At 43.4% G+C, this 25860-nt stretch overlaps 1 protein-coding gene across 1 annotated transcript in view; it reads right to left on the minus strand.

Moving 5' to 3' along the window:
* LOC124003589 (MAP kinase-activated protein kinase 3-like) overlaps nucleotides 1-25860 on the minus strand; it is a 77562-nt gene that overhangs the window by 24668 nt on the left and 27034 nt on the right. The window contains exons 4-7 of the mRNA XM_046311958.1: nucleotides 20405-20484; nucleotides 20145-20268; nucleotides 19916-19991; nucleotides 17571-17695 (exon numbers count right to left, since the gene is read on the minus strand). Of these exons, the coding sequence (XP_046167914.1) occupies nucleotides 17571-17695; nucleotides 19916-19991; nucleotides 20145-20268; nucleotides 20405-20484 (405 nt within the window). The remainder of the gene's footprint in view (nucleotides 1-17570; nucleotides 17696-19915; nucleotides 19992-20144; nucleotides 20269-20404; nucleotides 20485-25860) is intronic.

Raw genomic sequence — 25860 nt, forward strand, 5'->3', positions numbered from 1 at the left:
TGATATGGTACTGGTACTCCCTGTATATAGCTCCACACTGATCTGGTACTGGTACTCCTGTATATAGTTCCACATTGATCTGGTACTCCCTGTATATAGCTCCACACTGATCTGGTACTGGTACGACCTGTATATAGCTCCACATTGATCTGGTACTGGTACTCCCTGTATATAGCTTCACATTGATCTGGTACTGGTACTCCCTGTATATAGCTTCACATTGATCTGGTACTGGTACTCCCTGTATATAGCTTCACATTGATCTGGTACTGGTACTCCCTGTATATAGCTTCACATTGATCTGGTACTGGTACTCCCTGTATATAGCTCCACATTGATCTGGTACTGGTACTCCCTGTATATAGCTCCACATTGATCTGGTACTGGTACTCCCTGTATATAGCTCCACATTGATATTATATTTATTATATATTATATTACTGGTACTCCCTGTATATAGCTCCACATTGATCTGGTACTGGTACTCCCTGTATATAGCTCCACATTGATCTGGTACTCCCTGTATATAGCTCCTCATTGATCTGGTACTGGTAAACCCTGTATATAGCTCCTTCATTGATCTGGTACTCCCTGTATATAGCTCCACACTGATATGGTACTGGTACTCCCTGTATATAGCTCCACATTGATCTGGTACTGGTACTCCCTGTATATAGCTCCACATTGATCTGGTACTGGTACTCCCTGTATATAGCTTCACATTGATCTGGTACTGGTACTCCCTGTATATAGCTTCACATTGATCTGGTACTGGTACTCCCTGTATATAGCTCCACATTGATCTGGTACTGGTACTCCCTGTATATAGCTCCACATTGATCTGGTACAGGTACCCCTGTATATAGCTCCACATTGATCTGGTACTGGTACTCCCTGTATATAGCTCCACATTGATCTGGTACTGGTACTCCCTTTATGTAGCTCCACATTGATCTGGTACTGGTACTCCCTGTATATAGCTCCACATTGATCTGGTACTCCCTGTATATAGCTCCTCATTGATCTGGTACTGGTAAACCCTGTATATAGCTCCACATTGATCTGGTACTGTTACAACCTGTATATCGTTCCTCATTGATCTGGTACTGGTACTCCCTGTATATAGCTCCACATTGATCTGGTACTGGTAAACCCTGTATATAACTCCACATTGATCTGGTACTGGTACTACCTGAATATAGCTCCTTCATTGATATGGTACTCCCTGTATATAGCTCCACACTGATATGGTACTGGTACTCCCTGTATATAGCTCCACATTGATCTGGTACTGGTACTCCCTGTATATAGCTTCACATTGATCTGGTACTGGTACTCCCTGTATAGCTCCACATTGATCTGATACTGGTACTCCTTGTATATAGCTCCACATTGATCTGGTACTGGTACTCCTTGTATATAGCTCCACATTGATCTGGTACTGGTACTCCTTGTATATAGCTCCACATTGATCTGGTACTGGTACTCTCTGAAAATAACTCCACATTGATCTGGTACTGGTACTCCCTGTATATAGCTCCACACTGATCTGGTACTGGTACTCCTGTATATAGTTCCACATTGATCTGGTACTACCTGTATATAGCTCCACACTGATCTGGTACTGGTACTCCCTGTATATAGCTCCACATTGATCTGGTACTGGTACTCCCTGTATATAGCTTCACATTGATCTGGTACTGGTACTCCCTGTATATAGCTCCACATTGATCTGGTACTGGTACTCCCTGTATATAGCTTCACATTGATCTGGTACTGGTACTCCCTGTATATAGCTTCACATTGATCTGGTACTGGTACTCCCTGTATATAGCTCCACATTGATCTGGTACTGGTACTCCCTGTATATAGCTCCACATTGATCTGGTACTGGTACTCCCTTTATATAGCTCCACATTGATCTGGTACTGGTACTCCCTGTATATAGCTCCACATTGATCTGGTACTCCCTGTATATAGCTCCTCATTGATTTGGTACTGGTAAACCCTGTATATAGCTCCACATTGATCTGGTCCTGTTACAACCTGTATATAGCTCCTCATTGATCTGGTACTGGTACTCCCCGTATATAGCTCCACATTGATCTGGTACTGGTACTCCCTGTATATAGCTTCACATTGATCTGGTACTGGTACTCCCTGTATATAGCTCCACATTGATCTGGTACTGGTACTCCCTTTATATAGCTTCACATTGATCTGGTACTGGTACTCCCTGTATATAGCTCCACATTGATCTGGTACTCCCTGTATATAGCTCCACATTGATCTGGTACTCCCTGTATATAGCTCCTCATTGATCTGGTACTGGTACTCCCTGTATATAGCTCCACATTGATCTGGTACTGGTACTCCCTGTATATAGCTTCACATTGATCTGGTACTGGTACTCCCTGTATATAGCTTCACATTGATCTGGTACTGGTACTCCCTGTATATAGCTCCACATTGATCTGGTACTGGTACTCCCTGTATATAGCTCCACATTGATCTGGTACTGGTACTCCCTTTATATAGCTCCACATTGATCTGGTACTGGTACTCCCTGTATATAGCTCCACATTGATATTATATTTATTATATATTATATTACTGGTACTCCCTGTATATAGCTCCACATTGATCTGGTACTGGTACTCCCTGTATATAGCTCCACATTGATCTGGTACTCCCTGTATATAGCTCCTCATTGATCTGGTACTGGTAAACCCTGTATATAGCTCCTTCATTGATCTGGTACTCCCTGTATATAGCTCCACACTGATATGGTACTGGTACTCCCTGTATACAGCTCCACATTGATCTGGTACTTCCTGTATATGGCTCAACATTGATCTGGTACTGGTACTCCCTGTATATAGCTTCACATTGATCTGGTACTGGTACTCCCTGTATATAGCTTCACATTGATCTGGTACTGGTACTCCCTGTATATAGCTCCACATTGATCTGGTACTGGTACTCCCTGTATATAGCTCCACATTGATCTGGTACTGGTACTCCCTGTATATAGCTCCACATTGATCTGGTACTGGTACTCCCTGTATATAGCTCCACATTGATCTGGTACTGGTACTCCCTTTATATAGCTCCACATTGATCTGGTACTGGTACTCCCTGTATATAGCTCCACATTGATCTGGTACTCCCTGTATATAGCTCCTCATTGATCTGGTACTGGTAAACCCTGTATATAGCTCCACATTGATCTGGTACTGTTACAACCTGTATATCGTTCCTCATTGATCTGGTACTGGTACTCCCTGTATATAGCTCCACATTGATCTGGTACTGGTAAACCCTGTATATAACTCCACACTGATATGGTACTGGTACTACCTGAATATAGCTCCTTCATTGATATGGTACTCCCTGTATATAGCTTCACACTGATATGGTACTGGTACTCCCTGTATATAGCTCCACATTGATCTGGTACTGGTACTCCCTGTATATAGCTTCACATTGATCTGGTACTGGTACTCCCTGTATAGCTCCACATTGATCTGATACTGGTACTCCTTGTATATAGCTCCACATTGATCTGGTACTGGTACTCCTTGTATATAGCTCCACATTGATCTGGTACTGGTACTCCTTGTATATAGCTCCACATTGATCTGGTACTGGTACTCTCTGAAAATAACTCCACATTGATCTGGTACTGGTACTCCCTGTATATAGCTCCACACTGATCTGGTACTGGTACTCCTGTATATAGTTCCACATTGATCTGGTACTACCTGTATATAGCTCCACACTGATCTGGTACTGGTACTCCCTGTATATAGCTCCACATTGATCTGGTACTGGTACTCCCTGTATATAGCTTCACATTGATCTGGTACTGGTACTCCCTGTATATAGCTCCACATTGATCTGGTACTGGTACTCCCTTTATATAGCTCCACATTGATCTGGTACTGGTACTCCCTGTATATAGCTCCACATTGATCTGGTACTCCCTGTATATAGCTCCTCATTGATTTGGTACTGGTAAACCCTGTATATAGCTCCACATTGATCTGGTCCTGTTACAACCTGTATATAGCACCTCATTGATCTGGTACTGGTACTCCCTGTATATAGCTCCACATTGATATGGTACTGGTACTCCCTGTATATAGCTCCACACTGATCTGGTACTGGTACTCCTGTATATAGTTCCACATTGATCTGGTACTCCCTGTATATAGCTCCACACTGATCTGGTACTGGTACGACCTGTATATAGCTCCACATTGATCTGGTACTGGTACTCCCTGTATATAGCTTCACATTGATCTGGTACTGGTACTCCCTGTATATAGCTTCACATTGATCTGGTACTGGTACTCCCTGTATATAGCTTCACATTGATCTGGTACTGGTACTCCCTGTATATAGCTTCACATTGATCTGGTACTGGTACTCCCTGTATATAGCTCCACATTGATCTGGTACTGGTACTCCCTGTATATAGCTCCACATTGATCTGGTACTGGTACTCCTTTATATAGCTCCACATTGATCTGGTACTGGTACTCCCTGTATATAGCTCCACATTGATATTATATTTATTATATATTATATTACTGGTACTCCCTGTATATAGCTCCACATTGATCTGGTACTGGTACTCCCTGTATATAGCTCCACATTGATCTGGTACTCCCTGTATATAGCTCCTCATTGATCTGGTACTGGTAAACCCTGTATATAGCTCCTTCATTGATCTGGTACTCCTGTATATAGCTCCACACTGATATGGTACTGGTACTCCCTGTATATAGCTCCACATTGATCTGGTACTGGTACTCCCTGTATATAGCTCCACATTGATCTGGTACTGGTACTCCCTGTATATAGCTTCACATTGATCTGGTACTGGTACTCCCTGTATATAGCTTCACATTGATCTGGTACTGGTACTCCCTGTATATAGCTCCACATTGATCTGGTACTGGTACTCCCTGTATATAGCTCCACATTGATCTGGTACTGGTACTCCCTGTATATAGCTCCACATTGATCTGGTACTGGTACTCCCTGTATATAGCTCCACATTGATCTGGTACTGGTACTCCCTTTATATAGCTCCACATTGATCTGGTACTGGTACTCCCTGTATATAGCTCCACATTGATCTGGTCCTGTTACAACCTGTATATAGCTCCTCATTGATCTGGTACTGGTACTCCCTGTATATAGCTCCACATTGATATGGTACTGGTACTCCCTGTATATAGCTCCACACTGATCTGGTACTGGTACTCCTGTATATAGTTCCACATTGATCTGGTACTCCCTGTATATAGCTCCACACTGATCTGGTACTGGTACGACCTGTATATAGCTCCACATTGATCTGGTACTGGTACTCCCTGTATATAGCTTCACATTGATCTGGTACTGGTACTCCCTGTATATAGCTTCACATTGATCTGGTACTGGTACTCCCTGTATATAGCTTCACATTGATCTGGTACTGGTACTCCTGTATATAGCTTCACATTGATCTGGTACTGGTACTCCCTGTATATAGCTCCACATTGATCTGGTACTGGTACTCCCTGTATATAGCTCCACATTGATCTGGTACTGGTACTCCCTTTATATAGCTCCACATTGATCTGGTACTGGTACTCCCTGTATATAGCTCCACATTGATATTATATTTATTATATATTATATTACTGGTACTCCCTGTATATAGCTCCACATTGATCTGGTACTGGTACTCCCTGTATATAGCTCCACATTGATCTGGTACTCCCTGTATATAGCTCCACACTGATATGGTACTGGTACTCCCTGTATATAGCTCCACATTGATCTGGTACTGGTACTCCCTGTATATAGCTCCACATTGATCTGGTACTGGTACTCCCTGTATATAGCTTCACATTGATCTGGTACTGGTACTCCCTGTATATAGCTTCACATTGATCTGGTACTGGTACTCCCTGTATATAGCTCCACATTGATCTGGTACTGGTACTCCCTGTATATAGCTCCACATTGATCTGGTACTGGTACTCCCTGTATATAGCTCCACATTGATCTGGTACTGGTACTCCCTGTATATAGCTCCACATTGATCTGGTACTGGTACTCCCTTTTATGTAGCTCCACATTGATCTGGTACTGGTACTCCCTGTATATAGCTCCACATTGATCTGGTACTCCCTGTATATAGCTCCTCATTGATCTGGTACTGGTAAACCCTGTATATAGCTCCACATTGATCTGGTACTGTTACAACCTGTATATCGTTCCTCATTGATCTGGTACTGGTACTCCCTGTATATAGCTCCACATTGATCTGGTACTGGTAATCCCTGTATATAACTCCACATTGATCTGGTACTGGTACTACCTGAATATAGCTCCTTCATTGATATGGTACTCCCTGTATATAGCTCCACACTGATATGGTACTGGTACTCCCTGTATATAGCTCCACATTGATCTGGTACTGGTACTCCCTGTATATAGCTTCACATTGATCTGGTACTGGTACTCCCTGTATAGCTCCACATTGATCTGATACTGGTACTCCTTGTATATAGCTCCACATTGATCTGGTACTGGTACTCCTTGTATATAGCTCCACATTGATCTGGTACTGGTACTCCTTGTATATAGCTCCACATTGATCTGGTACTGGTACTCTCTGAAAATAACTCCACATTGATCTGGTACTGGTACTCCCTGTATATAGCTCCACATTGATCTGGTACTGGTACTCCTTGTATATAGCTCCACATTGATCTGGTACTGGTACTCTCTGAAAATAACTCCACATTGATCTGGTACTGGTACTCCCTGTATATAGTTCCACATTGATCTGGTACTACCTGTATATAGCTCCACACTGATCTGGTACTGGTACTCCCTGTATATAGCTCCACATTGATCTGGTACTGGTACTCCCTGTATATAGCTTCACATTGATCTGGTACTGGTACTCCCTGTATATAGCTCCACATTGATCTGGTACTGGTACTCCCTGTATATAGCTTCACATTGATCTGGTACTGGTACTCCCTGTATATAGCTTCACATTGATCTGGTACTGGTACTCCCTGTATATAGCTCCACATTGATCTGGTACTGGTACTCCCTGTATATAGCTCCACATTGATCTGGTACTGGTACTCCCTTTATATAGCTCCACATTGATCTGGTACTGGTACTCCCTGTATATAGCTCCACATTGATCTGGTACTCCCTGTATATAGCTCCTCATTGATTTGGTACTGGTAAACCCTGTATATAGCTCCACATTGATCTGGTCCTGTTACAACCTGTATATAGCTCCTCATTGATCTGGTACTGGTACTCCCCGTATATAGCTCCACATTGATCTGGTACTGGTACTCCCTGTATATAGCTTCACATTGATCTGGTACTGGTACTCCCTGTATATAGCTCCACATTGATCTGGTACTGGTACTCCCTTTATATAGCTTCACATTGATCTGGTACTGGTACTCCCTGTATATAGCTCCACATTGATCTGGTACTCCCTGTATATAGCTCCACATTGATCTGGTACTCCCTGTATATAGCTCCTCATTGATCTGGTACTGGTACTCCCTGTATATAGCTCCACATTGATCTGGTACTGGTACTCCCTGTATATAGCTTCACATTGATCTGGTACTGGTACTCCCTGTATATAGCTTCACATTGATCTGGTACTGGTACTCCCTGTATATAGCTCCACATTGATCTGGTACTGGTACTCCCTGTTGCACCCCTTCTGAAAAAACCTACACTCGATCCCTCCGATGTCAACAATTACAGACCAGTATCCCTTCTTTCTTTTCTCTCCAAAACTCTTGAACGTGCCGTCCTTGGCCAGCTCTCCCGCTATCTCTCTCTGAATGACCTTCTTGATCCAAATCAGTCAGGTTTCAAGACTAGTCATTCAACTGAGACTGCTCTCCTCTGTATCACGGAGGCGCTCCGCACTGCTAAAGCTAACTCTCTCTCCTCTGCTCTCATCCTTCTAGATCTATCGGCTGCCTTCGATACTGTGAACCATCAGATCCTCCTCTCCACCCTCTCCGAGTTGGGCATCTCCGGCGCGGCCCACGCTTGGATTGCGTCCTACCTGACAGGTCGCTCCTACCAGGTGGCGTGGCGAGAATCTGTCTCCTCACCACGCGCTCTCACCACTGGTGTCCCCCAGGGCTCTGTTCTTGGCCCTCTCCTATTCTCGCTATACACCAAGTCACTTGGCTCTGTCATAACCTCACATGGTCTCTCTTATCATTGCTATGCAGACGACACACAATTAATCTTCTCCTTTCCCCCTTCTGATGACCAGGTGGCGAATCGCATCTCTGCATGTCTGGCAGACATATCAGTGTGGATGACGGATCACCACCTCAAGCTGAACCTCGGCAAGACGGAGCTGCTCTTCCTCCCGGGGAAGGACTGCCCGTTCCATGATCTCGCCATCACGGTTGACAACTCCATTGTGTCCTCCTCCCAGAGCGCCAAGAACCTTGGCGTGATCCTGGACAACACCCTGTCGTTCTCAACTAACATCAAGGCGGTGGCCCGTTCCTGTAGGTTCATGCTCTACAACATCCGCAGAGTACGACCCTGCCTCACACAGGAAGCGGCGCAGGTCCTAATCCAGGCACTTGTCATCTCCCGTCTGGATTACTGCAACTCGCTGTTGGCTGGGCTCCCTGCCTGTGCCATTAAACCCTTCAACTCATCCAGAACGCCGCAGCCCGTCTGGTGTTCAACCTTCCCAAGTTCTCTCACGTCACCCCGCTCCTCCGTTCTCTCCACTGGCTTCCAGTTGAAGCTCGCATCCGCTACAAGACCATGGTGCTTGCCTACGGAGCTGTGAGGGGAACGGCACCTCAGTACCTCCAGGCTCTGATCAGGCCCTACACCCAAACAAGGGCACTGCGTTCATCCACCTCTGGCCTGCTCGCCTCCCTACCACTGAGGAAGTACAGCTCCCGCTCAGCCCAGTCAAAACTGTTCGCTGCCCTGGCCCCCAATGGTGGAACAAACTCCCTCACGACGCCAGGACAGCGGAGTCAATCACCACCTTCCGGAGACACCTGAAACCCCACCTCTTTAAGGAATACCTAGGATAGGTTAAGTAATCCCTCTCACCCCACCCCCTAAGTTTTAGATGCACTATTGTAAGTGACTGTCCCACTGGATGTCATAAGGTGAATGCACCAATTTGTAAGTCGCTCTGGATAAGAGCGTCTGCTAAATGACTTAAATGTAATGTAATGTAAATGTATATAGCTCCACATTGATCTGGTACTGGTACTCCCTTTATATAGCTCCACATTGATCTGGTACTGGTACTCCCTGTATATAGCTCCACATTGATATTATATTTATTATATATTATATTACTGGTACTCCCTGTATATAGCTCCACATTGATCTGGTACTGGTACTCCCTGTATATAGCTCCACATTGATCTGGTACTCCCTGTATATAGCTCCTCATTGATCTGGTACTGGTAAACCCTGTATATAGCTCCTTCATTGATCTGGTACTCCCTGTATATAGCTCCACACTGATATGGTACTGGTACTCCCTGTATATAGCTCCACATTGATCTGGTACTGGTACTCCCTGTATATAGCTCCACATTGATCTGGTACTGGTACTCCCTGTATATAGCTTCACATTGATCTGGTACTGGTACTCCCTGTATATAGCTTCACATTGATCTGGTACTGGTACTCCCTGTATATAGCTCCACATTGATCTGGTACTGGTACTCCTGTATATAGCTCCACATTGATCTGGTACTGGTACTCCCTGTATATAGCTCCACATTGATCTGGTACTGGTACTCCCTGTATATAGCTCCACATTGATCTGGTACTGGTACTCCCTTTATATAGCTCCACATTGATCTGGTACTGGTACTCCCTGTATATAGCTCCACATTGATCTGGTACTCCCTGTATATAGCTCCTCATTGATCTGGTACTGGTAAACCCTGTATATAGCTCCACATTGATCTGGTACTGTTACAACCTGTATATCGTTCCTCATTGATCTGGTACTGGTACTCCCTGTATATAGCTCCACATTGATCTGGTACTGGTAAACCCTGTATATAACTCCACATTGATCTGGTACTGGTACTACCTGAATATAGCTCCTTCATTGATATGGTACTCCCTGTATATAGCTCCACACTGATATGGTACTGGTACTCCCTGTATATAGCTCCACATTGATCTGGTACTGGTACTCCCTGTATATAGCTTCACATTGATCTGGTACTGGTACTCCCTGTATAGCTCCACATTGATCTGATACTGGTACTCCTTGTATATAGCTCCACATTGATCTGGTACTGGTACTCCTTGTATATAGCTCCACATTGATCTGGTACTGGTACTCCTTGTATATAGCTCCACATTGATCTGGTACTGGTACTCTCTGAAAATAACTCCACATTGATCTGGTACTGGTACTCCCTGTATATAGCTCCACACTGATCTGGTACTGGTACTCCTGTATATAGTTCCACATTGATCTGGTACTACCTGTATATAGCTCCACACTGATCTGGTACTGGTACTCCCTGTATATAGCTCCACATTGATCTGGTACTGGTACTCCCTGTATACAGCTCCACATTGATCTGGTACTTCCTGTATATGGCTCAACATTGATCTGGTACTGGTACTCCCTGTATATAGCTTCACATTGATCTGGTACTGGTACTCCCTGTATATAGCTTCACATTGATCTGGTACTGGTACTCCCTGTATATAGCTCCACATTGATCTGGTACTGGTACTCCCTGTATATAGCTCCACATTGATCTGGTACTGGTACTCCCTTTATATAGCTCCACATTGATCTGGTACTGGTACTCCCTGTATATAGCTCCACATTGATCTGGTACTCCCTGTATATAGCTCCTCATTGATTTGGTACTGGTAAACCCTGTATATAGCTCCACATTGATCTGGTCCTGTTACAACCTGTATATAGCTCCTCATTGATCTGGTACTGGTACTCCCTGTATATAGCTCCACATTGATATGGTACTGGTACTCCCTGTATATAGCTCCACACTGATCTGGTACTGGTACTCCTGTATATAGTTCCACATTGATCTGGTACTCCCTGTATATAGCTCCACACTGATCTGGTACTGGTACGACCTGTATATAGCTCCACATTGATCTGGTACTGGTACTCCCTGTATATAGCTTCACATTGATCTGGTACTGGTACTCCCTGTATATAGCTTCACATTGATCTGGTACTGGTACTCCCTGTATATAGCTTCACATTGATCTGGTACTGGTACTCCCTGTATATAGCTTCACATTGATCTGGTACTGGTACTCCCTGTATATAGCTCCACATTGATCTGGTACTGGTACTCCCTGTATATAGCTCCACATTGATCTGGTACTGGTACTCCCTTTATATAGCTCCACATTGATCTGGTACTGGTACTCCCTGTATATAGCTCCACATTGATATTATATTTATTATATATTATATTACTGGTACTCCCTGTATATAGCTCCACATTGATCTGGTACTGGTACTCCCTGTATATAGCTCCACATTGATCTGGTACTCCCTGTATATAGCTCCTCATTGATCTGGTACTGGTAAACCCTGTATATAGCTCCTTCATTGATCTGGTACTCCCTGTATATAGCTCCACACTGATATGGTACTGGTACTCCCTGTATATAGCTCCACATTGATCTGGTACTGGTACTCCCTGTATATAGCTCCACATTGATCTGGTACTGGTACTCCCTGTATATAGCTTCACATTGATCTGGTACTGGTACTCCCTGTATATAGCTTCACATTGATCTGGTACTGGTACTCCCTGTATATAGCTCCACATTGATCTGGTACTGGTACTCCCTGTATATAGCTCCACATTGATCTGGTACTGGTACTCCCTGTATATAGCTCCACATTGATCTGGTACTGGTACTCCTGTATATAGCTCCACATTGATCTGGTACTGGTACTCCCTTTATATAGCTCCACATTGATCTGGTACTGGTACTCCCTGTATATAGCTCCACATTGATCTGGTCCTGTTACAACCTGTATATAGCTCCTCATTGATCTGGTACTGGTACTCCCTGTATATAGCTCCACATTGATATGGTACTGGTACTCCCTGTATATAGCTCCACACTGATCTGGTACTGGTACTCCTGTATATAGTTCCACATTGATCTGGTACTCCCTGTATATAGCTCCACACTTATCTGGTACTGGTACTGACCTGTATATAGCTCCACATTGATCTGGTACTGGTACTCCCTGTATATAGCTTCACATTGATCTGGTACTGGTACTCCCTGTATATAGCTTCACATTGATCTGGTACTGGTACTGGTACCCTGTATATAGCTTCACATTGATCTGGTACTGGTACTCCCTGTATATAGCTTCACATTGATCTGGTACTGGTACTCCCTGTATATAGCTCCACATTGATCTGGTACTGGTACTCCTGTATATAGCTCCACATTGATCTGGTACTGGTACTCCCTTTATATAGCTCCACATTGATCTGGTACTGGTACTCCCTGTATATAGCTCCACATTGATATTATATTTATTATATATTATATTACTGGTACTCCCTGTATATAGCTCCACATTGATCTGGTACTGGTACTCCCTGTATATAGCTCCACATTGATCTGGTACTCCCTGTATATAGCTCCACACACTGATATGGTACTGGTACTCCCTGTATATAGCTCCACATTGATCTGGTACTGGTACTCCCTGTATATAGCTCCACATTGATCTGGTACTGGTACTCCCTGTATATAGCTTCACATTGATCTGGTACTGGTACTCCCTGTATATAGCTTCACATTGATCTGGTACTGGTACTCCCTGTATATAGCTCCACATTGATCTGGTACTGGTACTCCCTGTATATAGCTCCACATTGATCTGGTACTGGTACTCCCTGTATATAGCTCCACATTGATCTGGTACTGGTACTCCCTGTATATAGCTCCACATTGATCTGGTACTGGTACTCCCTTTATATAGCTCCACATTGATCTGGTACTGGTACTCCCTGTATATAGCTCCACATTGATCTGGTACTCCCTGTATATAGCTCCTCATTGATCTGGTACTGGTAAACCCTGTATATAGCTCCACATAGATCTGGTACTGTTACAACCTGTATATAGCTCCTCATTGATCTGGTACTGGTACTCCCTGTATATAGCTCCACATTGATCTGGTACTGGTAAACCCTGTATATAACTCCACATTGATCTGGTACTGGTACTACCTGAATATAGCTCCTTCATTGATATGGTACTCCCTGTATATAGCTCCACACTGATATGGTACTGGTACTCCCTGTATATAGCTCCACATTGATCTGGTACTGGTACTCCCTGTATATAGCTTCACATTGATCTGGTACTGGTACTCCCTGTATAGCTCCACATTGATCTGATACTGGTACTCCTTGTATATAGCTCCACATTGATCTGGTACTGGTACTCCTTGTATATAGCTCCACATTGATCTGGTACTGGTACTCCTTGTATATAGCTCCACATTGATCTGGTACTGGTACTCCTTGTATATAGCTCCACATTGATCTGGTACTGGTACTCTCTGAAAATAACTCCACACTGATCTGGTACTGGTACTCCTGTATATAGTTCCACATTGATCTGGTACTACCTGTATATAGCTCCACACTGATCTGGTACTGGTACTCCCTGTATATAGCTCCACATTGATCTGGTACTGGTACTCCCTGTATATAGCTTCACATTGATCTGGTACTGGTACTCCCTGTATATAGCTCCACATTGATCTGGTACTGGTACTCCCTGTATATAGCTTCACATTGATCTGGTACTGGTACTCCCTGTATATAGCTTCACATTGATCTGGTACTGGTACTCCCTGTATATAGCTCCACATTGATCTGGTACTGGTACTCCCTGTATATAGCTCCACATTGATCTGGTACTGGTACTCCCTTTATATAGCTCCACATTGATCTGGTACTGGTACTCCCTGTATATAGCTCCACATTGATCTGGTACTCCCTGTATATAGCTCCTCATTGATTTGGTACTGGTAAACCCTGTATATAGCTCCACATTGATCTGGTCCTGTTACAACCTGTATATAGCTCCTCATTGATCTGGTACTGGTACTCCCTGTATATAGCTCCACATTGATATGGTACAGGTACTCCCTGTATATAGCTCCACTGATCTGGTACTGATCTGGTACTGGTACTACCCTGTATATAGCTCCACATTGATCTGGTACTGGTACTCCCTGTATATAGCTCCACATTGATCTGGTACTGGTACTCCCTGTATATAGCTTCACATTGATCTGGTACTGGTACTCCCTGTATATAGCTCCACATTGATCTGGTACTGGTACTCCCTGTATATAGCTCCACATTGATCTGGTACTGGTACTCCCTTTATATAGCTCCACATTGATCTGGTACTGGTACTCCCTGTATATAGCTCCACATTGATATTATATTTATTATATATTATATTACTGGTACTCCCTGTATATAGCTCCACATTGATCTGGTACTGGTACTCCCTGTATATAGCTCCACATTGATCTGGTACTCCCTGTATATAGCTCCACACTGATATGGTACTGGTACTCCCTGTATATAGCTCCACATTGATCTGGTACTGGTACTCCCTGTATATAGCTCCACATTGATCTGGTACTGGTACTCCCTGTATATAGCTTCACATTGATCTGGTACTGGTACTCCCTGTATATAGCTTCACATTGATCTGGTACTGGTACTCCCTGTATATAGCTCCACATTGATCTGGTACTGGTACTCCCTGTATATAGCTCCACATTGATCTGGTACTGGTACTCCCTGTATATAGCTCCACATTGATCTGGTACTGGTACTCCCTGTATATAGCTCCACATTGATCTGGTACTGGTACTCCCTTTATATAGCTCCACATTGATCTGGTACTGGTACTCCCTGTATATAGCTCCACATTGATCTGGTACTCCCTGTATATAGCTCCTCATTGATCTGGTACTGGTAAACCCTGTATATAGCTCCACATTGATCTGGTACTGTTACAACCTGTATATCGTTCCTCATTGATCTGGTACTGGTACTCCTGTATATAGCTCCACATTGATCTGGTACTGGTAAACCCTGTATATAACTCCACATTGATCTGGTACTGGTACTACCTGAATATAGCTCCTTCATTGATATGGTACTCCCTGTATATAGCTCCACACTGATATGGTACTGGTACTCCCTGTATATAGCTCCACATTGATCTGGTACTGGTACTCCCTGTATATAGCTTCACATTGATCTGGTACTGGTACTCCCTGTATAGCTCCACATTGATCTGATACTGGTACTCCTTGTATATAGCTCCACATTGATCTGGTACTGGTACTCCTTGTATATAGCTCCACATTGATCTGGTACTGGTACTCCTTGTATATAGCTCCACATTGATCTGGTACTGGTACTCTCTGAAAATAACTCCACATTGATCTGGTACTGGTACTCCCTGTATATAGCTCCACACTGATCTGGTACTGGTACTCCTGTATATAGTTCCACATTGATCTGGTACTACCTGTATATAGCTCCACACTGATCTGGTACTGGTACTCCCTGTATATAGCTCCACATTGATCTGGTACTGGTACTCCCTGTATATAGCTTCACATTGATCTGGTACTGGTACTCCCTGTATATAGCTCCACATTGATCTGGTACTGGTACTCCCTGTATATAGCTTCACATTGATCTGGTACTGGTACTCCCTGTATATAGCTTCACATTGATCTGGTACTGGTACTCCCTGTATATAGCTCCACATTGATCTGGTACTGGTACTCCCTGTATATAGCTCCACATTGATCTGGTACTGGTACTCCCTTTATATAGCTCCACATTGATCTGGTACTGGTACTCCCTGTATATAGCTCCACATTGATCTGGTACTCCCTGTATATAGCTCCTCATTGATTTGGTACTGGTAAACCCTGTATATAGCTCCACATTGATCTGGTCCTGTTACAACCTGTATATAGCTCCTCATTGATCTGGTACTGGTACTCCCTGTATATAGCTCCACATTGATATGGTACTGGTACTCCCTGTATATAGCTCCACATTGATCTGGTACTGGTACTCCCTGTATATAGCTCCACATTGATCTGGTACTGGTACTCCCCGTATATAGCTCCACATTGATCTGGTACTGGTACTCCCTGTATATAGCTTCACATTGATCTGGTACTGGTACTCCCTGTATATAGCTCCACATTGATCTGGTACTGGTACTCCCTGTATATAGCTCCACATTGATCTGGTACTGGTACTCCCTTTATATAGCTCCACATTGATCTGGTACTGGTACTCCCTGTATATAGCTCCACATTGATCTGGTACTCCCTGTATATAGCTCCTCATTGATCTGGTACTGGTAAACCCTGTATATAGCTCCACATTGATCTGGTACTGTTACAACCTGTATATAGCTCCACTTTGATCTGGTACTGGTACTCCCTGTATATAGCTTCACACTGATCTGGTACTGGTACTCCTGTATATAGCTCCTCAGTGATCTGGTACTCCCTGTATATAGCTCCACACTGATCTGGTACTGGTACGACCTGTATATAGCTCCACACTGATCTGGTACTGGTACTCCCTGTATATAGCTCCACAGTGATCTGGTACTCCCTGTATATAGCTCCACGCTGATCTGGTACTGGTACTACCTGTATATAGCTCCACATTGATCTGGTACAACCTGTATATAGCTCCACATTGATCTGGTACAACCTGTATATAGCTCCACATTGATCTGGTACAACCTGTATATAGCTCCACATTGATCTGGTACAACCTGTATATAGCTCCACATTGATCTGGTACAACCTGTATATAGCTCCACATTGATCTGGTACCAAACATAAAGATGGTCATTATGGCCAAACAGTTCTATTTTTGTTTCATCAGACCAGAGGACATTTCTCCAAAAAGTACGATCTTTGTCCCCATGTGCAGTTGCAAACCGTAGTCCTTGCTGAGCGGCCTTTCAGGTTATGTCAATATAGGACTCATTTTACTGTGGATATAGATACTTTTGTACCTGTTTCCTCTAGCATCTTCACAAGGTCCTTTGCTGTTGTTCTGGGATTGATTTGCACTTCTCGCACCAAAGTATGTTCATCTCTAGGAGACAGAACGTGTCTCCTTCCTGAGCGGTATGACGCGAGTAGGATGCCCTACCAGTGTGATTTCAGAGATTCAGTCAAATTATTCCTGGAATTTAAGAGCTGCTATTCTGTGTTTTTGTGCCTTGTGCATGTCTGTGTTTGTTTTTGGATGAGTGTTGTGCTGTGAAACTGACTATTTAGAAGTTTGCTTATGTTTTCTAGAGTAAAAGGTCCCTGGGACTGAAGTCATTGGAGGAATGCAACGCTATACTAACTAAACAAAAGCCAGGGTAACCCGACCCAGTCTCACCTTCCTCTGACACTTCAGCCCACTCAGGTTTTGGGAACTCGTACTGGCCCAGCCTGATTCTCCGCTTCATCCCTGGAGAGATGGCTTGGCCTGTGTTAGAATAGAATGGAGGGAACCCACACAGCCTGCAGAGGAGACAATTGCATAGAGGTTGATAGTTATTAAGTTGCACTGACTTAACCCTAACCCTTGATTATATACTATGTACAGTGGGGAGAACAAGTATTTGATACACTGCTGATTTTGCAGGTTTTCCTACTTACAAAGCATGTAGAGGTCTGTCATTTTTATTATAGGTACACTTCAACTGTGAGAGACGGAATCTAAAACCAAAATCCAGAAAATCACATTATATGATTTTTAAGTAATTCATTTGCATTTTATTGCATGACATAACTATTTGATCACCTACCAACCAGTAAGAATTCCGGCTCTCACAGACCTGTTAGTTTTTCTTTAAGAAGCCCTTCTGTACTCCACTCATTACCTGTATTAACTGCACCTGTTTGAACTCGTTACCTGTATAAAAGACACCTGTCCACACACTCAATCAAACAGACTCCAACCTCTCCACAATGGCCAAGACCATTGAGCTGTGTAAGGACATCAGGGATAAAATTGTAGACCTGCACAAGGCTGGGATGGGCTACAGGACAATAGGCAAGCAGCTTGGTGAGAAGGCAACAACTGTTGGCACAATTATTAGAAAATGGAAGAAGTTCAAGATGACGGTCAATCACCCTCGGTCTGGGGCTCCATGCAAGATCTCACCTCGTGGGGAATCAATGATCATGAGGAAGGTGAGGGATCAGCCCAGAACTACACGGCAGGACCTGGTCAATGACCGAAGAGAGCTGGGACCACAGTCTCAAAGAAAACCATTAGTAACACACTACTCCGTCATGGATTAAAATCCTGCAGCACACGCAAGGTCAAGGCACTCAAGCCAGTGCATGTCCAGGTCCGTCTGAAGTTTGCCAATGACCATCTGGATGATCCAGAGGAGGAATGGGAGAAGGTCATGTGGTCTGATGAGACAAAAATAGAGCTTTTTGGTCTAAACTCCACTCGCCGTGTTTGGAGGAAGAAGAAGGATGAGTACAACCCCAAGAACACCATCCCAACTGCGAAGCATGGAGGTGGAAACATCATTCTTTGGGGATGCCTTTCTGCAAAGGGGACAGGACGAATGCACCGTATTGGAGGGGAGGATGGATGGGGCCATGTATCGCGAGAACTTGGCCAACAATCCCTTCCCTCAGTAAGAGCATTGAAGATGGGTTGTGGCTGGGTCTTTCAGCATGACAACGACCCGAAACACACAGCCAGGGCAACTAAGGAGTGGCTCCGTAGGAAGAATCTCAAGGTCCTGGAGTGGCCTAGCCAGACCTGAACCCAATAGAAAATCTTTGGAGGGAGCTGAAAGTCCGTATTGCCCAGCGACAGCCCCGAAACCTGAAGGATCTGGAGAAGGTCTGTATGGGGGAGTGGGCCAAAATCCCTGCTGCAGTGTGGGCAAACCTGGTCAAGAACTACAGGAAACGTATGATCTCTGTAATTGCAAACAAAGGTTTCTGTACCAAATATTAAGTTCTGCTTTTCTGATGTATCAAATACTTATGTCATGCAATAAAATGCAAATGAATTATTTAAAAATCATACAATGTGATTATCTGGATTTTGGTTTTAGATTCCGTCTCTCACAGTTGAAGTGTACCTATGATAAAAATTACAGACCTCTACATGCTTTGTAAGTAGGAAAAACTGCAAAATCGGCAGTGTATCAAATATTTGTTCTCCCCACTGTATGTACTGTATACATGCAAGATCTGCCGGAGCGGCAGCGTAGCCTAGTGGTTAGAGCGTTGGACTAGTAACCGGAAGGTTGCGAGTTCAAAACCCCGAGCTGACAAGGTACAAATCTGTCGTTCTGCCCCTGAACAGGCAGTTAACCCACTGTTCCCAGGCCGTCATTGAAAATAAGAATCTGTTCTTAACTGACTTGCCTGGTTAAATAAAGGTAAAAATAAAATACAAAAATAAAATATGCAGACACAGGAAATCTAACACACAAGTTATGCTCTTCTATCATCGTGGGGACCTAACCCTACCCTTACCCAAACGTTAAACCTAAACCTAAATCCTTACCCCTAATTGTAACCCTAACCCCTAAGCTTAAAATAGCCTTTGTCCTCATGTGGACGTGGGAAATGTCCCCACGAGGGAGAATTTTCCTTGTTTTACTATTCGTGTGGGGATTTTAGGTCCCCACCAGGATGAAGAACAAACCAACCAACCACACGCGCGCTCGCGCACACACACACACACACGCACGCAGTACTCACAGGATGTACATGATGACACCCAGAGACCACATGTCACACGACTTGTCATATTTCTCCGGGCCCAAAACCTCAGGGGCTTATCAACATGGAAACACACACAAATAGAGACAGCCAGACGGAAAATACAATTACATGATGGAAACCACTTAAGTCCAAAGTATGCATAATATAGTGTAATAAATCTGATTTTCACACATATTCCTATTCCTACAGTAGTATAGTAACTTACCCACGTAGTAAGGGGTGTAGCAGGGGGTCTGCAGGAGGTTGTGAGTGGTCTCCTTAGCGAAGCCAAAGTCTGTCAGTTTGAGAGTACCATTGAGCTCCTGATGGGTGTACAGCAGGTTCTCAGGCTAAGGGAGAGGAAGTGAAATGTATCCATCATTAAACATGTCACTGTTTATACATAGTATTAATAAATGCATGCCAACTCTGTTTGTCACTATCTGTTGCTCTTATCTTGATCTGTGTGTGAGTGACATTGCTCACCTTGATGTCTCTGTGAGCGATGTTCATGTTGTGGAGGAACTCGATGGCCGTGCCAATATCCCGCATGATCTCTGAGCCCTCTAGAAGAGGAGAGCAGAGAGACACAGTCTCAGGACAACACTGTATGTAACATTAAACAGTGTGTAAGCCCCTGTAAAGACTGTGTTCAGTTTATTATGTGTGCCATGCTCATCTCCGTACTTTGGACCTGCCTGTGCCCACGTACAGAACTGTCTGCGTCCACGTACGGTGTGGCACAGGCGCCAAATATATTGGCCGGGTACACGCAGATTAGGCTGAGGTGATCTTGGGAAACAATGACAGAGTTTGCTAAGAGTGTTGAGACACCAACGTTTATTGTTCAATTAACATTTAGTTTAATAGTCTGGAACAATATGAGTGTAGCCAGCTACTTTTCACTCGCTATTCTCTTAAAATGTAGTAGATCATCTGATTCGCCATCATGCTCGAGGGACAGACAAACGAACTGCTGGATAGCCAAGCTAGTCAATACAGCAAAGATTTTTATAACTAACCCAAGATAGACCACAGCCTGTCATTTCCAGTGGGAGAAAATCATAGTTGGCAAAACAAGCAAGGAGGTGGGCAGAGCCAAGCACCAGCTAGTAAGATCCTATTGGCCCGTTCTAGCATGTATTTGTACATTTCCGTTAGGGAACGCCTACTCTGTGAAGTGCACTTGCGCAGTAACTCAATTTGCTTTTGCAATCCTTACCACAATTTTTTGAAACCCTGGCAAAGGGTAAAGTCTACAAAACTTAGTCCACTCTTTTCGTGACAGATTCTAGTTTTTGGAACAGAAAACTTTATTCAGATCAAGTGTTTAATCGATGACAAATTTAGCAGAATGTCGGCCAAAATTAATCTTACTTCTTCCAATGCTGGTCACTGGGTTTCCTCTCATCATCTTATTTGGTGGTGAGTGGAAATGCCAATATATATATATATAGTTATTGGGATGGTAACATTTGTGTTTTAACGCCTCCGTGTCCAAGGACAAGGACCAAACTTTTTAATATTATTTTCGGGGCGTCCCAAGTTTTTTATTGTTTGTAAAACTCTAGCTTAGAGCTCTCAAGTGTTTTAACTTTGCTGGCTATTAGGTACAGTATATATACAGGTACCAGTTTCAAACTGTCATGTATTGTATTGTCATGTCTTGTCCCTGTGCTTTCTCTTCTCTTCGTTTCCCCCTGCTGGTCGTATTAGGTTTCTTTCTCTCTCTTTATCCCTCTCTCTCTCTATCGTTCCGTTCCTGCTTCCAGCTGTTCCTCATTCTCCTAACGACCTCGTTTACTCTTTCACACCTGTCCCCTATTTTGCCCTCTGATTAAGTCTCTATTTCTCTCTCTGTTTCTGCTTCTGTCCTTGTCGGATTCTTGTTTGCGTTGCCTTTGTTCCGTCCTGTTGTATTCTGCCTCGTCTTCAGATACTGCGTGTGAGCAGGTGTCTCTATCCGCTACGGCCCGCGCCTACCCGAAGGGACCTGCAGTCTGTTGCCGCTAGCCCTGCAACTCTCCTCAACAACTAGTAGGGGGACTCTCCTGTTAAACTAGAGGATTTGTGTTTTCCCTGTTTGGACTTCCCCTGTAATGATTGAGGATTTATGTTTTCCCTGTTTGGACATTAAAAGACTCTGTTTCTGTTATATCGTTTTTGGGTCCTCACTCACCTGCATAACACAAACTAGCTTCAGCTTTCTAGGGTTCAAGGTTGGGAAAGTAGTTAGCTACTGTACGTTTCCCCCGGCTTTACTTGTCTACAGGGTTTGATTCATATTTGATATACGGATGTACAATTGCAATACTGTAGTTTTTTTATTATTTGAATCCTTTTCTCATTTTGAGGTTTTAATATTATTCCTGTTTAAAATTAGTATCAGGGTTTTATAGGTCCAGTATTAGTCTGTGGTCATCTGGTAGTTCATTGTGTCCTTTGTGGTAATTTCTATGTCCTTACATTTGTACCTTTTTACATTCTAATCCATTTTTGACAAATATCTTTAGATTTAATAAATTCTACTAACGCGGAGGAAAAGAGTCATTGTGTTGCCATTGTGTGGGTGTATCATATACACTACCGGTCAAAAGTTGTAGAACACCTACTCAACAAGACAGCCTATAGGGAGGAGGTCAGAGACCTGGCCCGGGTGGTGCCACAATAACAACCTATCCCTCAACATAACCAAGATTAAGGAGTGGTGTCCACATCAACAACAAACTAGAATGGTTCAAACACACCAAGACAGTCATGAAGAGGGCACGACAAAGCCTATTCCCCCTCAGGAAACTAAAAAGATTTGGCATGGGTCCTGAGATCCTCAAAAGGTTCTACAGCTGCAACATTGAGAGCATTTGCGTCATTTGCGAGCCTGGTTGCGTCACTGCCTGGTACGGCAATTGCTCGGCCTCTGACCGCAAGGCACTATATAGGGTAGTGCGTATAGCCCAGTACTTCACTGGGGCTAAGCTTCCTGCCATCCAGGACCTCTACACCAGGCGGTGTCAGAGGAAGGCCCTAAAAACTGTCAAAGACCCCAGCCACCCCAGTCACCCCTCTTTTACGCTGCTTAAGAAGACACACGTGTTGATTGAAATGAATTCCAGGTGACTACCTCATGAAGCTGGTTGAGAGAATGCCAAGAGTGTGCAAAGCTGTCATCAAGGCAAAGGGTGGCTATTTAAAGAATCTCAAATATAAAATATATTTTGATTTACTTTTTGGTTACTACATGATTCAATATGTGTTATTTCAAAGTTTTGAAAGTTTTCCAACAATTGTTTACAGACAGATTATTTCACTTATAATTCACTGTACCACAAATCCAGTGGATCAGAAGTTGACATACACTAAGTTGTCTGTGCCTTTAAATAGCTTGGAAAATTCCAGAAAGTGATGTCATGGCTTTACAAGCTTTTGGAATGCTAATTGACACCATTTGAGTCAATTGGAGGTGTACCTGTGGTTGTATTTCAAGGCCTACCTTCAAATTCAGTGCCTCTTGGGAAAATCAAAATAAATCAGCCAAGAACAAGTATAAACAAGTATAAACACCGTGGGACCACGCAGCCGTCATACCGCTCAGGAAGGAGACGCGTTCTGTCTCCTAGAGATGAACATACTTTGGTGCGAGAAGTGCAAATCAATCCCAGAACAACAGCAAAACACCTTGTGAAGATGCTGGAGGAAACAGTTACAAAAGTATCTATATCCACAGTAAAACAAGTCCTATATCGACATAACCTGAAAGGCCACTCAGCAAGGAAGAAGCCACTGCTGAAAAACAGCCATAAAAAAGCCAGACTACGGTTTGCAACTGCACATGGGGACAAAGTTCGTACTTTTTGGAGAAATGTCCTCTGGTCTGATGAAACAAATGTATAACTGTTTGGTCATAATGACCATTGTTATGTTTGGAGGAAAAAGGGGGAAGCTTGCAAATCGAAGAACACCCTCCCAACCGTGAAGCACGGGGGGGGGGGGGGGCAGCATCATGCTGTGGGGGTTCTTTGCTGCAGGAGGGACTGGTGCACTTCACAAAATAGATGGCATCATGAGGAAAGAAAATTATGTGGATATATTGAAGCAACATCTCAAGACATCAGTCAGGAAGTCAAAGCTTGGTCGCAAATGGGTCTTCCAAATGGACAATGACCCCAAAAACACTTCCAAAGCTGAGGCAGAATGGCTTAAGGACAACAAAGTCAAGGTATTGGAGTGGCCATCACAAACACCTGACCTCAATCCTATAGAACATTTGTGGGCAGAACTGAAAAAGCGTGTGCGAGCAAGGAGGTCTACAAACCTGACTCAGTTACACCAGCTCTGTCATGAGGAATGGGCCAAAATTCACCCAACTTATTGTGGGAAGCTTGTGGAAGGCTACCTGAAATGTTTGACCCAAGTTAAACAATTTAAAGGGAATGCTACCAAATACTATTTGAGTGTATGTAAACTTCTGACCCACTGGGAATGTGATGAAAGAAATAAAAGCTGAAATAAATCATTCTCTCTACTATTATTCTGACATTTCACATCCTTAAAATTGTGAAAAACTGAATTTAAATGTATTTGGCTATTATTCTGACTTCAATTTCACAACAAAGCTGCCTGAAGAAAAAGGGGTCACACATACAGTATATACAGTAGCTTGCAAAAGTATTCATCCCCTTGGCATTTTTCTTATTTTGTTGCTTTACAACCTGGAATTAAAATAGATTTTTGGGGGGATTGTATCATTTGATGTACACAACATTCCTACCACTTTGAAGAAACAAACAAGAAATAAGACAACAAAAAAAAAACAGAAAACTTGAACGTGCATAACTATTCACCCCCCAAAGTCAATACTTTTCACCTTTGCAGCAATTACAGCTGTATCTTGAGTTATGTAGGCTTGGCACATCTAGCCACTGGGATTTTTGCCCATTCTTCAACAAAGCTCCTTCAAGTTGGATAGGTTCCTCTGAAGAAACTCAATTGGTTGAGGTCTGGGCTTTGACAAGGCTATTCCAAGACATTTAAATGTTTCCCCTTAAACCACTCAAGTGTTGCTTTAGCAGTATGCTTAGGGGCATTGTCCTGCTGGAAGGTGAACCTCTGTCCCAGTCTCAAATCTCTGGAAGACTGAAACAGGTTTCCCTCAAGAATTTCCCTGTATTTAGCATCATCCATCATTCCTTCCATTCTGACCAATTTCTAAGTCTCTGCCGATGAATAACATCCCCACAGCATGATGTTACCCCACCATGTTTCACTGTGGGGATGTTGTTCTCGGGGTGATCAGAGGTGTTGGGTTTACGCCATACATAGCATTTCCTTGATGGCCAAAAAGCTCAATTTTAGTCTCATCTGACCAGAGTACTTTCTTCCACATGTTTGGGGAGTCTCCCACAATGTGTTTGCTTATTTTTTTTTCTTTTAAACAATGGCTTTTTCTGGCCACTCTTCTGTAAATCCCAGCTCTGTGGAGTGTACGGTTTAAAGTAGTCCTATGGACAGATACTCCAATCTCCACTGTGGAGCTTTGCAGCTCCTTCAGGTTTATCTTTGGTCTCTTTGTTGCCTCTCTGATTAATGGCCTCCTTGCCTGGTCCATGAGTTTTGGTGGGCGGCCCTCTCTTGGCAGATTTGTTGTGGTGTCATATTCTTTCCATTTTTTAATAATGGATTTAATGGTGCTCCGTGGGATGTTCAAAGTTTCTGATATTTTTTATAACCCAACCCTGATCTGTACTTCTCCACAACTTTGTCCCTGACCTGTTTGGAGAGCTCCCTGGTCTTCATGGTGCTGTTTGCTTAATGGTGTTGCAGACTCTGGGGCCTTTCAGAACAGGTGCATATATACTGAGATCATGTGACAGATCATGTGACACTTGATTACACACAGGTGGACTTTATTTAACTAATTATGTGACTTCTGAAGGTAATTGGTT

Source organism: Oncorhynchus gorbuscha, linkage group LG18 (genome assembly GCF_021184085.1).
Source record: "Oncorhynchus gorbuscha isolate QuinsamMale2020 ecotype Even-year linkage group LG18, OgorEven_v1.0, whole genome shotgun sequence".
Classification (NCBI taxonomy): Eukaryota; Metazoa; Chordata; class Actinopteri; order Salmoniformes; family Salmonidae; genus Oncorhynchus; species Oncorhynchus gorbuscha.